Source organism: Bombus pyrosoma, linkage group LG1 (genome assembly GCF_014825855.1).
Source record: "Bombus pyrosoma isolate SC7728 linkage group LG1, ASM1482585v1, whole genome shotgun sequence".
Taxonomy (NCBI): domain Eukaryota; kingdom Metazoa; phylum Arthropoda; class Insecta; order Hymenoptera; family Apidae; genus Bombus; species Bombus pyrosoma.
The window spans coordinates 14,641,764-14,658,148 of record NC_057770.1 but is presented as its reverse complement, the minus strand read 5'-3'; the positions used below and the strand labels follow the sequence as shown (position 1 = coordinate 14,658,148).

Genomic DNA, 16,385 nt, shown 5'->3' with positions numbered 1-16,385 from the left:
GACTACCTGCTTTCTCCGTAATTTGTAAGAACGTATAATAAACCCAAGGGTCTTTAAAAAACCGTTATAGACCGGAAATATTTATGGGATTAGGAATTCCGTTAAGGCAAACATGTAAATTGATAACATATATCGGAACAATGACTTTAAAACGTTAACGTTTTGCGGAGATCATTAGGTTTATTGAGAGACTGAAGGACGGCGCGTGGGTCATCGGCGGTCAAGTAGTGCGGGATGGAACGCAGATGTTTTGCGCGACATAACACCCTGCATTACATATTTTTTGTGTATGATGTTATATTTATTATATAATTTTCCCCCTTCATATTCGTGGTATAGGTTTTATATTAGGTTGTCCGAAATGTTTCATTCGTTTTATAAGGAAATAATAAACGGACAATGTTTTTGTTTTATATTAGTTTATTGAATTATGCACGAACGTAATAATAGAAATAGAACGAAATGGATGATACCCTAATTCAATAAAATAATATAAAACAGAAGGTGTTGTTCATCTATCATCATCTTATGAAACGAAAGAGACTTTTCGGACGACCTAATACCTTAGCCATCAATAATTGTGTTAGTATATTCCAGAAATATCAAAGTAAGTTATGTTCGAATCGATAGTCAATGACGAACTGTCAACGATCGAACGGAAACGTGGATATTCATGAATATTAAATGCAATTTTAAATAAATTTAATCCGGGATTCATGGGAATTGAATATTCATTGGCGTTATTGGACGTCGTGTTTCATTCATACAGTCTGCGTCATTTCCCTCCTGTTTCCGTTCTGTCCACTGAATCAATTCATCCAGCTGTATTGTTTTCTTACTCCAGTCAAACTAATCCATTCGATAACGTCTTTATATAGTATATCTATGATCAATCATTGACTCTATTTTTTCACAAATTTTATGTTCAATTGCTACTGTACTACTGCAAGAACACATTATAAAAATAGAGAAGTGGCTGAAAAACAAACAAATGAAAGCGAACACCAGTAAGTGCAACCACATAACTTTCATGCTTAGAAAAGGAAAAACACCAGATATCCAACTGAATGGCGCCCACATAACACAAACAAAGCACGTCAAATATCTAGGAATACATTTAGATACACACCTTACATGGAAGCATCACATAAAATCAATAACAAACAGAATACGTGAAAAAATGAAGCAGATGTACTGGTTAACCAATAGAAAATCTAAATTAAGCATAATGAATAAACTAAATATATACAAAACAATAAGCAAACCAATCTGGACATACGGAGTCCCACTATGGGGGATGGCAGCAATGAGTCACATAAATAAAATAGAAACGGAGCAAGCAAAAATCTTAAGGACAATAGTTAACGCTCTATGGTACGTCAGAAATGAAGACTTACGAAAAGATTTAAAAATTCCAACAGTCAAAGAGGAAATCGCCAGATATGCAAAAAAGTATAAAGAAAGATTCACAACACACCGAAATCAGCGGTGGGTCACACTTGTATTTCACAAAATAGGTTTATATTATTTTATTTCATCATTATAAACTGACATTCAATGGTAAACACGTAACAATTCCATATTATAAATTTAACATAATTATTTAACATAATTTTTTGAAACATGTCAGACAGATTGCCGGCTGGCACTTACAACGATTACAATATGTTCTTACTTTTTGGGCTTTCTTCAAGGCATACACTCTATCTTTTATTTTACAAATGCGTTTATAACACTGTTTGCACCGCCGTCTCGTTTTGTTCGAGGGCCCTTGGTACGACTGCAGAGAATGTGAAAGCGTTTTCGACAGTACTTTATTCTTACTTGCCATTTTTTCTCTGTGGGGATTCGCTATATTTAAAAAGCGATAAATAATTTGTTCGCGAAATTTTACAATGTTAATACTTTTAGTACCCCATTTTCTATGTATATACCACGCGTTTACAAGGCAAGTCTCGCATATTAATTCTATTACAATTTTTCTATACCATTTTACGGCTTTGTGCAAACAACTATAATAGGATGACATCCTATCGGATAGATCAAGCCCATTTTCAGTACTATAAGAAAAATGCGCATGTGTTTTCACTACTCTGGTTACATCGTCTCCGGCATAAATACAAATGTTATAGGTGTAACTTTCCTGAATATACGGTTTATAAAGTTTTATCCCAAACTTATGCCCATTGCCTGGAATATATTGGCGAAATCTGAGGCGTCCTCTCCACGGAATCACGGTTTCGTCAAATACAATATTTTTACCAGGTTTAACGGTATTTTTAAACTTATGGACAATTGCGTTAACAATATTTCTAAGTTTGCACAAACGGTCCTCGGTCGTAGCCGTGGAATTGTCGGAAAAATGTAAATGTTTAAGTATCGATATAAATCGATCGCGTTTCATCACGTCTTGTAGACATGAGCACGAATATAATCCCTGTTGAGACCAGTATAATCTAATTTCAGGTAGCCGCACTATACCCATGTAAAGCAGGATACCAATAAAAGTGTTCATTTCGTCCTTTGTAACAGGTTTCCAGTCCAGTTGGTGTTCTCTGCTGCTAGATGCAGAGTTTTCCAAGCATTGTACAGCATATTTATTCGTTTCCTCAACGATCGTTTCTAATATATTGTCTATAAAGAATAACTTATATAAAGAAACAGGATCGTCGCAGTCCATGCCACAATTAACAACTCTTCTTCTTGCGAATATTCGGTCATGGCTTGGTCTCTTTTTCCTATTTCCTGCCATTCTTCATCAAGATCCACTTCCTCTGAATCTAACTCGAATTCTTCTTCCGTGGTATCGTCGATTAGTTCGTTAGCTGACAATTCACTGTTATCACTTGCCTCGTCTGAAGAGCTTGAGAGTATATATGCCCTTTGTACGATTCTCCTGCTCCCAATTATTGATTCATCGGACGAATCACTGATTTCCGTATCCATGGTATATATAATTTAGATGGGCAAGAATTAAAATAGGAAAATGCTAACCGCCTTTCTAGAAAAAAAGAAAATTTTGACTACTTTTACACTGGAAGAAACGTGTGCTCAGGAAACTGGTTATGTCAGAACTCTACTAACCTCGCACCTCACAGAAACTTTGCACAATTCACGATACTCGCGATGAACATCGACTACACACTCTTTCACTTGCTGTCGCCTCTAAACTCTCGGCAAACCTCACGTCGTTGTCTAAATTCTCGATAATCATCCCTAGTTACTAGGTCACACTCTATATATTCAAAAAGTGTCAGCTGGGGCGTATTCCCCCAGAAGTTACCGATTTCCCTCATTAAGTGTGGGCGGCCCTAAACGTCTAATTGGGCAGCCGAAGGCCCAGAGGCAGATCAAAGTGCGCCTAGCTGAAAAGGCCACCCCGAGGTCCGCGATGGGCCAAAGGAAAGGGAACCGATTTCCGGAAAATCGCGCGATGGTCCTCCCCCACTTAGCCCGGCAGTATATCTTTCTTCGGGGGTTCTGAAAACAAAACTCTACCCCGTCAATTCGCACCTTAGAGATTTTCTCCGTACAGCACGTTACTTAGGCTTCGAGTGCCAGGGCGCCTGGAAATCGTTCGTGGGGGGTTCGACGAAATTGTCGCTCGCACTCAACGTAATTTACGACTAAAACTTAAACTACGTCCTTTTTTTCTTTTTATTTGGTAGGCTTTTTACAATAAATTCTCATTGAAAATTATATGTTTTTTTTATTTAATAATTTACATTCACAATTTGTCCAATTTGAACATTTGGTGACATTTTTTAGCTGTTTGATTATCGTGTGGGTGGTTATCCCCAGCGGGGTACCATCTTCGTCTTTATATTCTTCGTAGGTTATATTCTTTGTGAGATCTGCTGGGTATTTCCTTTTCAGTCTTCTTTCTATGCTTGTGTTGATTGTTTCCGCAGCCAGCCGGTTTAGGTGTGTTACTATTCTTTCTTTGTATTTTTCTGCGTGTCTGCTAATTACTTCTTTGACCGTTGGTATTCCCAGGTCCTTTCGTATGTCCTCATTTCTAACGTACCATGGGGCGTTTACTATTGCTCTAAGAATTTTAGCTTGTATTGTCTCTATTTTGTTTATACGGCTAATTGCTGCTGTCCCCCATAGTGGTATTCCGCACGTCCAGATTGGTTTTATGATCGTTTTGTATATTTTTAATTTATTTTGTATGCTTAATTTGGATGTTCGACTTGTTAGCCAATGCATGTGTCTCCTTGTTGTCTGTATTTTGTGTATTACTGATTTAATATGCTGTTTCCATGTGAGTTGTGCATCTATGTGGAGTCCTAAGTATTTGACTTGTCTTGTTTGTGTTATGTGCGTGCCGTTCAGTAGGACGTTTGGTGGCATCTGTTTTCGCAGTGTGAATGTAATATAGTTGCATTTGTTGGGGTTTGCTTTTATTTGTTTAACTTGCAGCCACTTTTCTATTTTTGTGATATGTTCTAGAGAATCATATGTGAATTATTTTGGCGTGGTACTGTAACTTGGATTATGAGAGTTTGCAGTATGTTTGATTCTAGTTGAATCTAATGTTTATTAAATCTAAAGGGTATTGTCTTTTTAGTCTGCGGATCTGATCCGTCGTGTCAAGTAATTGGGTAACTAATGGGTATTGGTGGTCGTTAACTCTTGTATTATATCTGTTACTGAATTTGGATATTTCTTCTTTAATTGTGGGTATCTTAACCTCTTAACCTACGATTTACGTTCGAAAATTTTGGGCCGAAAACGTAAACAAGCTCGCGCAGCCTTCCAGCCATTCGCACGACTTGTGTAGTACGATGATCGGGTCAATGGTAAATATTACGCTCGTGGTACGACGGTCGTGGTTTGTAATTTGCCCCACCACAAATAGCACAGACAAGGCTTGTGATATATTCGTATCGTGATCAGTTTCAAGTTATTCTTGGTCATATTCGCACATCCAACACTACCCGCTAGACCTAAGCACAAGATTTAACTAGATATTTATATTAAATAAGATTTACTTATTTATAATACTTATTTACAAATTATACTTATCTATAATAAGTATTAATTTATTATAAATAATTAGCCGTGTCACTGTGCCACGCCAGAGAAAATTACTTAAAATTCTCAATGCGAGAATTAATCGTAAAATACTAGTAAATAAAAAAAAAAGTATTCTTCAGATATGAGAGTTCACGTTTGGCAGCATCTCGCCTATATCAGTTTATTGTACTGACTATTTTAAAGAATTCCACGAGAAATAATATGATTTAATTTCTTATTTCTTATTTTTTTAAATAAACAATTTTTTCTTTTTTCCTCTGTTATAAAGAATGTAAGATGCGATGTTTGCTAAGTAACATTGTCTACCAATCGTTTTGAGCAGTAAATTTTCGGTAAAGTCCATGAAGAATTCGGATGTCATTTACTACACATAGGTCCGACCGCGCGCGGTTATAGGGACCAGTCCTCTTAAGTAGAGCCATGATGCAGATGGGTTAATTGCCGAAATAAAAGTAAAGGAACACTAAGGTTACACTTAGAATTCAAATTAAAATAGTTACAAATTTATTTAATAAATGATTTCCAGGATCTTCGTCGATATATATTTGCACGCGTCTCAGCAATTTCTTTGTCTCAGCATCTTCCACACCAGACTGCCAACGGAACAGTTACATTCATCTGTTGTATTAATTTATTATAAATAATTAGCCATGTCACTGCGTCACGCCAGAGAAAATTAATTAAAATTCTCAATGCGAGAATTGTTCGTAAAATACTAGTAACTAAAAAGAAAAATCTGTTTTTCGAGACGCAGCACACATACATACTTCCACACGCTCATATTCGCGTATGTGTGTCACTACAACGCGGCCAGTCTAGACTAGCACACAAAATAATACATATCTCAATAATATGCAAATTGATATTGCCGAACTATTGTATATCAATGTATTAGGTTGTTTGGAAAGTTTCTTTCGTTTTAGAAGGAAACAGTAGATGCGAAACATTTTTATATTATATTTTATTACACGTATTAATATACTCCACGTAATGCAAAATAGATCAGACGATGTAAATTGTAAGATAAAACAGAATGGATCAAAAGAATATAAAACAAAAATGTTGTGCGTCTTTCGTTTCCTTGTGAAAGGAAAGAAACTTTTCGGACAACCTAATATTAGTTGAAGTCCATGGAATTCACAGAACCCAACAGGAATCGTATAGCTTTTGTAATTTTGCTATAAATTGAGGTCAAAGTTGAAAAATTGCGATTTTTTTCAAAATCGATTTTTTCAACGACTGAGGGTGATGGACAAAAACTGGTTTCAGATTCCTTTTTTCAGCTCGTCGCAAAAATCGTGTTGAACAGTATAATCTGACCCTGCGCCGCCTCACAGAGAAAACGCTGAATATCGTCGCCGGCGTCAACGTGTTAAAATAAACAGTGTTCCCCTGACTGATGTGCTTTTGGCTGCCTTATTTACCTGAATCGAAAAGACTAAAATGTTTATTGATTAACACACAATTTCGAAACACTTCTCACGTAATTGTGAGTTATTTTTAATATGAAACTTTTTACTATTATAGTCATCTGTAACGCACAGACACGATCTTTTCTTTCATCGAACGATGTCCCAGAAAAGAGACAACGAATAAGACAAAAACGGCTTCGTTGCAACCCTTGGGAATTCTCAATAAAGAACTAGCGATGTAATAAAGAATTTAATAAATCCGGTCCTTTAGCGAAAACAGGCATCGTCACACGGTCGTAGCAAATATTGTCGCAGCCTTCGGCCAGCTAACAAAGGGGTCACGATGAACGTGTATCAATCATCGTATTAATCGCATCGATGATCGATTACTGGACAACGGGATGTTTCTACCCGTCTATGGGCTTCGTACATGTTCCAGAAGTCATCTTCACGTAACTATTGTTTTAACGTGACAAATACGCAATTTTGAGGAACACGGAAAGTGCAGCTGTGCTCGGTGCCAAACTTATTTCGCTATCCGAAATTGACCTGATTCGTTTATTTTCTGTTACGGTGCGATTTTGTTTCATTCTCTAAATAAGTGATAAAATCTTCTCTCATTTTCTATCGTTTTGTAAAGATATTATTTCCATACCAAATTTATGAAATTCGCCAGGTATTCAAGGATTCAGATTTTATAACAAATATATAATATATATGTCGAAGATGAAAGGACATCGGGGCCTTTCTTTTGGACTGATTAGCAAAACCCCCAATACGAAAATCCAAATTAAGCATAGAAAATAAATTAAAAATATACAAAACGATCATAAAACCAATCTGGACGTGCGGAATACTACTATAGGGGACAGCAGCAATGAGCCATATAAATAAAATAGAGACAATACAAGCTAAAATTCTTAGAACAATAGTAAACGCCCTATGGTACATTAGAAACGAGGACATACAGAAGGACCTGGGAATACCAACGGTCAAAGAAGTAATTAGCAGACACGCAGAAAAATACAAAGAAAGAATAGTAACACACCCGAACCGGCTAACTGCGGAAAGGATCAACACAACATGCATAGGAAGAAGACTGAAAAGGAAACACCCAGCAGATCTCACAAAGGATAAAACCTAACAAACACGAAGACGGTACCCCGCTGGGGGTAACCATCCACATGCTATGTATATTTAAGATATAATATTTTACCTAATGTCCCTCTGGACAAATTGTAAAATTGCAATTAAATAATAAAAAAGAAAAAAAACTTATTGAGAGAGTCCTTGCGACTAGTACGTGGAGTCACACCATGATCGTGGATCATATCGGATTCGTCTTCCCGTGGCCGTGGATTCGTATCGAACCTAAATTCATTATCATCGACCTGTCGTTCGTCCGACTGCCGTCATTAACTGTAACCTCTTGTAATCATCGCCTCGGTACCAATAACGATCAGCTAGAATACATAACCACGATGGTCAATTCGAGTGAAGGTTCATCGGACGCCCAAACTTCAAATACTTCTTCGACATATAAAAATATAATAGAATAGAAATACAATGAATCGTAAGTTATTATTAAAGTAGAAGGCGATAAAATATTAAATTTAAATTAATAGGAACAAACATATAAACCATCAAAGCTCCTGAAAGAGTACATTAATTAATAAAACGATGGAATTTAATTATTAAAGTATGTATTGCAGTATTTTATATAATCCCAAATTCAATGAATATTATCTCTTAACACGTTGACTGCCACGACACCCGTATTCGGGTGTCAGCAAAATTTCCGGTAGGACTGCGTCACCCGTATTCGGGTGACACTTATTTGACTACTCTCGAAGGATCGTCGTAGGTATTTGAGAAGATATTCCAGAGTAAATAATAAAGCTATTGAATTGTTATGAAAGTAATACGAAAATGTTTTGTTAAAAAAATTATTTAGAATGTAAAACTTTAAAGCATTCTATATATAGCTGAAGTTGGTCGCGACAATTTGGACAATAAGTTGTTGTTTTCTTCAAATTCTTTCGTGTCTTTGTTCGATCCATTCGACGTCTTTTATTTGCATAACATAGTTTGCATGCGCGTCTAATGCTTCTTCCGCAATCATTTTTCCGAAAGGCGATATTATGCTGACTCCGTCGAAGACAAGGATTTCTTGTCTTTTCAAACAATCCTAATAATTTTGCAACTAATAATTCTCCAAATATTCTAATATTTATATTCTTCCTTGTTGCAATTTTGTAAACCGTCAAAGCGTTTACAACAGAAATTCCCAGAAGGAGTTGAACGCCAAGTTTTCTGTACCATTTGATTCCTTTTCTAATTGTGGTGGCATAAGAAACCATTTGGTCGGAATAATCTATACCACACTTTCCTTCATTATATTCGACAACAGCTAGTGGTTTTAATGTTGCGAGCAAACGAAGCGAGAGATCATTCTTGAGACCATAGCTTGAGCCACTCGCATTACTCAAATATCGATGGAAGCACCTAGCATAGAACGCTTGGTACTGCAGTACGCGTGGCCTGAAGGAGATTTCATTGAAAACGCGCGTGGCAATCAACGTGTTAAGAGATATAGAAATTTGACAGACAGAAATCCTAAAGAAAGATAAAATTTACACAGAACAAGATGACCAAAAAAGTCTCCGTGAGAACTCTTTCCACAGACATTACCTTTTAGATTTAAGCATTAGATTCAACTAGAATCAAACATACTATAAACTCCCATAATCCAAGTTACAGTACCACGCCAAATAATTTGCTTATAATTCTCAATGAGAATTGATTGTAAAAATTCTACCAAATAAAAAAAAAAGCTCTTCCCCTGGTTCCTGCTAAATTAAGAGGTTCGATCTATGGCATCGTTCGCGAAACTATGTTCCATCAGAAAAGCCCTATCAATCATCCCCATACAAATCGTTTCCTGTGAAACTCATTTGATCGAGATGAGTCAACGAGCGTGTCCCATATCGATTTCACCCCGTGTTAGATATTTCTTCCGTATAGATACCCACGAGGGCCAAAAAGATCGTTCCTGGAGCAAGAGAGGTCAAAGAAATTTCAGCGATACGACAAAACGTCGGGCTTGACGATTTAGGAAGAGCAACAGGGACGCCAGATGGTCGAACGAAGACAGAGAAAAGGGAGGAGAAGGAGTCGTGTAACAATGTCAGTCTATCCGGGTTTGTTCTGCCCTACTTCGTCCTTACGGCGGCTTTTGTTCACCGACCAGGCCCCTCTTCGGATCAGATCAGATTACCGGCCACGAGGCGCTTTAGCCGACGAAATGCGGGTTTCCATTGCACCGAATTGGCGACGTAAGGGGATTGGGTCACGCGAAACCTGCTCTGTAACCCTTTGCTCCTTTGTGTGACCTGCTACGTCCCTTTCTTCGTCTCGAATGTCGCTCGGAAACTGAGAACCATTCTTCCGACTCGGTCAAGTTTCTTTCCCTCCCTCGTCCTTTTTTACCCTTTATCGAAACCCACTAAAGATTAGGTAATAATTAACTATAATTTTATTGCTTTCTTAAAGAAGAATTGTTATGTAGTACATTTTTGGTATTATTAATCCATCTGGGACCATGATCCCTAAACGAGGGTTGATACATTTGTAAAATTGTAGAACCAGTTATTTTGACTGGTGTGGTATTTTTAGTGTCAGTATCTAGCGATCTAGCTATCGATCCGGAATTTTCCTGATAACTGATATCATCATATCGAATGATACGCAGTAAAAATTTAAAAAACGTGTGAGAAATTGTACAAAACGAGGAAACTGGTCAATTGGGGTTCGATAAACAGATTGCAGGACCCTTTTACATTTTGACTGGCATTGCTATAAGTAGCCTTGGTACAAAATTATTTTCAGCTTGAATACATAAAAAAAAAAATAAAATTCATTATATTATTCTTTTAGTTATCGTTGCGAAAGTCATCACTGCGGAGAAAATATAACATGAAGTAAGAATTTTAAAATAAAATTGTAAAACCAGTCAATTTGACTGGTGTGATAGTTTTAGTGTTAATCAAATCAAACACTTAAATAAGTGCACTCTAAGGTAACACGTCGATTATCTGCTGTCCTAAAATTCAATCGTCTGAGCTTTGATATTTTTTGTACAGTTCTTTTATAGATTACTCTGAAGAATTCTTCTCTAAAAGAGTCTGTATATGATTCTTTAAAAAAAGGAGCATTTTTCATAACAGAATTACAAGATCACATGTAAATATTTTCTTCTAACTACAACGCTATGTTAGGGGTGAAAATTGGCTTCTAATATTACAAAATTACAGGATCACATGTAAATATTTTTTTTCTAACTATAATGCTATGTTAGGGGTGACAAATTGGCTTCTAATATTACAGAATTACAGGATCAAATGTAAATATTTTGTTTCTAACTACAACGCTATCTTAGGAGTGACAGGTTGGCTTTTAATATTACAGCATTACAGGATCACATGTAAATATTTTGTTTCTAACTACAACGCTATGTTAGGGGTGACAGGTTGGCTTCTAATATTACAGAATTACAGGATCACATGTAAATATTTTTTTTCTACCTACAATGCTATGTTAGGGGTGACAAGTTGGCTTCTAATATTACAGAATTACAGGATCAAATGTAAATATTTTGTTTCTAACTACAACGCTATGTTAGGGGTGACAGGTTGGCTTTTAATATTACAGCATTACAAGATCACATGTAAATATTTTGTTTCTACCTACAATGCTATGTCAGGAGTGACAAATCGACTTCTAATATTATTATCTATTAAATACAACGCAGTACAGTGCAGTATTGTAAATAGTCATATATACAGGATCTGACCGAGTAGTAAGTAAAAGTGGGCACGACGTGATTCCTTGTGGAAAAATAAGAATAGTATATAGTATAAAACTTTTTCATTCTCGGCTTAGCTTCCGAGAAAATTGAGATTAGAGTCCCCTTTATCGAAAAATAGTGTCAAGTGACAAGAAAGTTCGTGATGTTTAATAAAATCAGAGGAGTCATTAACACAAATTATTGGTTACATTATTCAAAAAAATTCTGTTGTGATAAAGTTTGGTCCCAGTTTTATTAAGTAAAAAATGAAAATGACACTAAAAGTTTCGACTGTTCCTAATTCGAAGGCCAGAATATCTATTTCCTTTCGAGTTTCACCGTACAAATCTTTCAATTTTAATTACAACGCCTCAACGTGTTGGTATGGTCTTACATAAAGAATTTTACACGGATATGAATAAATACTCACGGCAACAATAGCCTTTTATTTATTAATAATCTATTCTGAAATATTTCCAAGATATCGATGACTCTGTGTGACGTCGTGCACTCTGGAACTGTAGCTCGACAAACGAACGATCTGACTGTTAGCCAACGTGCAGCGCACGTCATTTTTATTTCTGCGACAATTTCCTATCGATGTGGTATACACGTCGCTGGCGATTTTGGAAGAAAAGCACCTCGACGTGCGTGGCACGTCTTTCTAGTGCAAATGGATGAATTTTATAAAATTGTAAAATCCAGGTGGAAGAAGCAGTGTCGAAAAAAGTATCGAGCGAGTTTCTTTTCATAATTACGATGTTAATGAACAAATTTTAATAAGGTAAATTGTTTGGTAAAAATTGTGAATGAAATGTTGCGTTGAACGCGTTGCTTCTTAATTGGTTAACGTGGATAGGATGCTCTCCTGCAACCCTTCGTTATGAATCGTGGGGTAAAATAAAACAAGATGATGAGAGGAAGAATGCTTTCCTTCATCTCGTTGCTACGAGAATAGAATCGAGAGCACGTGGTTTTGTTTACTTTTACCTTTCGATTGTTTTCTTGGAGATTACATGGCGAATGGATGGGGTAAGTGGATACAGGAAGTACATTGGATGGGGCTCTTTGGATCTCTAGAAGAGTCTTAATTATATTGCAGTTATTTGGGGAAGATTCATGGAAGAAGATGGGAAGAACCCTGTGGAGGGTTCACCAGGAAGGTTTTATGAAAAGATTTTCCTTTATTGGAAAAGGTGTTTATGTTTAGAGGAAGAGTAGCTTGGCAAAATGTTTGGTCCAGTCTATCTTCTCTTTCATTTAATTCAGTATATTACGGGAGATGATCATAATATGATAGAATAGAATAGAATAGAATAGAGTAGATGAAAAATATTCTAGCACTTTGTGTCATTTCTTTTTATCAATGTTCTGTTGACGATACAATTTAACAGCGTATTGTCTCACGCCATACACACGAGAAAGGAAATTTTAAAGCAAAACAATGGCGGTTAATCGCCGATACAATTTCAAAGGATCACTCACCCGTGACGACGACGTTAATCGTTTTAACCAGCGGCGGATGCGTTGCAACTTGACACTTGTATAAGCCGGAATCCCGCGTAGTTGCGTACTGGATTTGTAATCTCCAATTGCTCGGGTATCTGTGAGATCAAAAAATGGAAAACTTCATTCGTTCATATATCGTTATGCGATTTTTACATGTATTCGACTTTTATAGCGTACCTATAAAAGCGAGAAATATCGGGCTACACGACTTTATAGCATTTCGTGACACGGAAATCGATGAAAATAGAAATTTCTATCTATATGCTAGTAATGAGTTCCATCACGTTTTGACTGTCACGAAATCGTAGAAATTTTGTCTTCTTTCTATACGAATGCAAAATATTCCTGTTCTCCTAAAATAGATATCTCACATGACAATTTTTATACTTTCAACGCGTACAATTTTTCCTCAGTTTGTCGATGCAATTAATTTGACTTTTGTTTATGAAATAATTTATAGCGAAAATGTATAATATAACTTTTAAAGATCAAATTTTTAGATTTGAGCTGAGATACAAATTTTCAAATACAGATTCAATTATAACATTTAGTTATTTTACTAAAATTCCGGTTAACTGTTTAATAAAATGAATTCTGCCGATTCAACACGCTTATGTCAACACGAACTATTATTATTATATGGAAAATGGAAAATACTGGAGAAACTCAACGAACTCTTATTATATGAATTTGTTCTTTGACAGGTTCAGACTCAAGGCCGGCGTGACCTTCTGCGGGGCCTGAATACACATTCAAATCCTACACTTAAATTTTACAACGAGGAATTATTTATTTACAAATGCTGTTACATATTATATATTTTTTACAAGCAGTTTTTTAAACAAATCAAAGTAACATTTTTTCGCATCCATAATTCGCTCTCAAGGGGCAAAAGATTCAATGAAAGTACAAAATCTGTAATCATGTATGACTTTTGCAAAAAACTATTCATGTAGTTTAATTTCTCTAAAAAGTACATTTCTCTGAAAGCGCCTGGATTTTTTATTTAAAATAGTTTCCAGGATATGAGGACTTTATGGAGTTACACTGAACTTTGATGATTTTTGTCACTCCTTTAAACTGAATCATCGCTACTAAAACAATGTCTTGCATCTGTTAATGGTAAAGTTAATGAAAATCGATGTTTTTTAATTGGGTAATTTTCGTAGACCGCGGGGCCGGGTTCTGGCTAACGCGTTGAACCTGCCTTGCACCGGTCCTCTTCAAACTATGTATATTACAATTTTGCCATACTTCCAATGTCGACCAATGTCAATTTTCATGTCCTAATTATCAAGTCATCATGTCTATCTAAATATCTCTCGTATTTTGTTGATTTCACTTACCGGAAGTTGAGGCTGATCCGCTGATCCGCACTGTACAGGATCCTACCGACCGTGAGTAGTCGAAACGAGTCCTTGCTTGGCTGCTGCACCCACGTCACCTGAATCGCGACGCAGGAAATATCTTTCGTTATTGCCTCATAAATCACGGATTTCTCAGCAAAGGAATAGCCCGGTTTTCCCGAGAGAAAAAGAAGCTTCGCATTGTTTCTAACAGACAGCCGTGGAATTAAGCGGAATCTCGTCGAAAGTTAATCATTTCACGACAAGGAATCGGGAAGCCCCTTCTCTCCTGAGAGCTGAATCGTTCGCGAATGAATACGCCGTGCAATTTCACGCTAAGCGTTCGAGAAAGACCGGCTTACGATTCTCGTTCCCCTCGCCCGTCTTTTCAACCAACCTTCTGTGACACGACTATCTTTTTTTGTTCCATTTACCTATCCCCTAACTGGGAACTCTGTTTTATATCGTACGTGACGAGTGTCATAATACAGGAATACGAAAACTTGATGAAGCGTTATCGAGTTTGACGAGTAATTGTTTAAGTCTAAGTAGAATCTTTTAATTCAAATATTCCACACTTTGAAAGATCCAAATCAAATATTCACGTCTTATTAGTTAACACATTGTTGATCAGTCATGAGTTAGTACTTTGACAGTGCTAAAGGGAAATCAAAGCGTTTAATAATTTTACGTGAGGATCATTTGTTTAATTTCTTATTCTGTTATTTTTCGCAGTTGTAAATAATCATCGTAGTCTATCTCTGGCTGGATGGACAACAAATCTACGAATAAGTAACTATGATTGTTATTAGCATAAAAAGAGGACATTTTAATTAATTTTTAATGCCTGTCTTTCAGTTCAGTTCCATTACCAATCTATGTACCCTTTAAATACAGACACTTCAAATTATTTTTCTAGGAAATCAATGGAGTGTCGATGTATTAATTTTTAACAATCACGTTATTTGTTAGTAATTCTACATTACAGTAACGAAACTGCTGCTAAATAATTTTCTTTATTACATATTATGTTACTGCTAATGGGCGATTTTCTATAAATTTGGAAAGTTTAAAACGAATCGCGAATATTATTCGACAGTACGACGAAGATTGAAACAAATTAACACTTTGACTGCCACGCCGAAATCACGTGTTTCGCTCAGGACGCCAGTATTTTTATTATTCAAAGTATATAATGGCAAAATAATAATAAATTGACGATGTAAGACAACATTCTCCCTCAATGGACCGTTTACCTTATTGGTGGTCACGCGTGACCACCGTGGCGCCTTGGTAACAGTTGATAGCGACATATTATAACGAGGCTCCCTTTATTTCAACAAACTATTCGCATTCGTTATTTCGTCGTAAGCAAAACGTGCAGAATATATTGTTGAAACGTGTACAAGATATTAGTAAACAGTATTTGCTCATTCTATATGTCGATGGATATTATCGCAGTTTAAGTTCGTTTGTTGGAGCCATATTAAATCAATTGTCTATTCTGAAGAAATCGCAAGTTGGAATTGAAAGAAAAGATTATTGTAGCCTTTCATACTTTAAAACAATCGAATATGTTAGAAAGTGTTTATAGAAATTTAATTAGAAGAGCAGAACTATGTGTTCGGCAGAATGGGCAACATTTTTAGCAATTTTTGTAATAATAAACTTTATGATTACTTCATATTATTTCATTATGTATTCCGAATCTTCCGTTACGGTAAAAACAAAACTTAAATTGCGATAATATCCATCGAGACAACGATCTACAGTGAGATCCGTTATAACGAGACGTGATAAAGTGCACGCGTACCGAACGAAAATTCAAAGTCGATTTTTTCGAAAACAAAGCCTCAAACGAAAAATTTCTATTCTATATTTTCGACTTCTTTTTTCGCGTAGAATCACCCCCTTTCCGCTTGTACCACCAGTTACCAACCACCCTGTATAATATCCTATATTTAATTAGCTCGAACAAGAAGGGCGTCATCCATACTTGGATGACGGGCCCCCACGGAAATATACCTGTCACATAGATATGGGTGACGTGGCGACGAACGTGATAAGCGGCTTTCGAAACGAAAGGGTTAAGAAATATGTACGTATACGACCCCATAACATGGTGCCTCGCGACGCGTGTAGCACGATAAGCAAATTTTAGAATCATCTAGCCACGGGGAAGGTGACCTCGAGAAAAGTGACCTCGACAAGATTTTTTACATATACATT

The 16,385-nt window shown here is 36.3% G+C and overlaps 1 protein-coding gene across 1 annotated transcript in view; it reads right to left on the bottom strand.

Moving 5' to 3' along the window:
* Window positions 1-16,385, bottom strand: part of LOC122566098 — a 107,772-nt gene that overhangs the window by 67,723 nt on the left and 23,664 nt on the right. The window contains exons 3-4 of the mRNA XM_043722846.1: window positions 14,157-14,254; window positions 12,787-12,905 (exon numbers count right to left, since the gene is read on the bottom strand). Coding sequence (XP_043578781.1) covers window positions 12,787-12,905; window positions 14,157-14,254 — 217 coding nt within the window. The remainder of the gene's footprint in view (window positions 1-12,786; window positions 12,906-14,156; window positions 14,255-16,385) is intronic.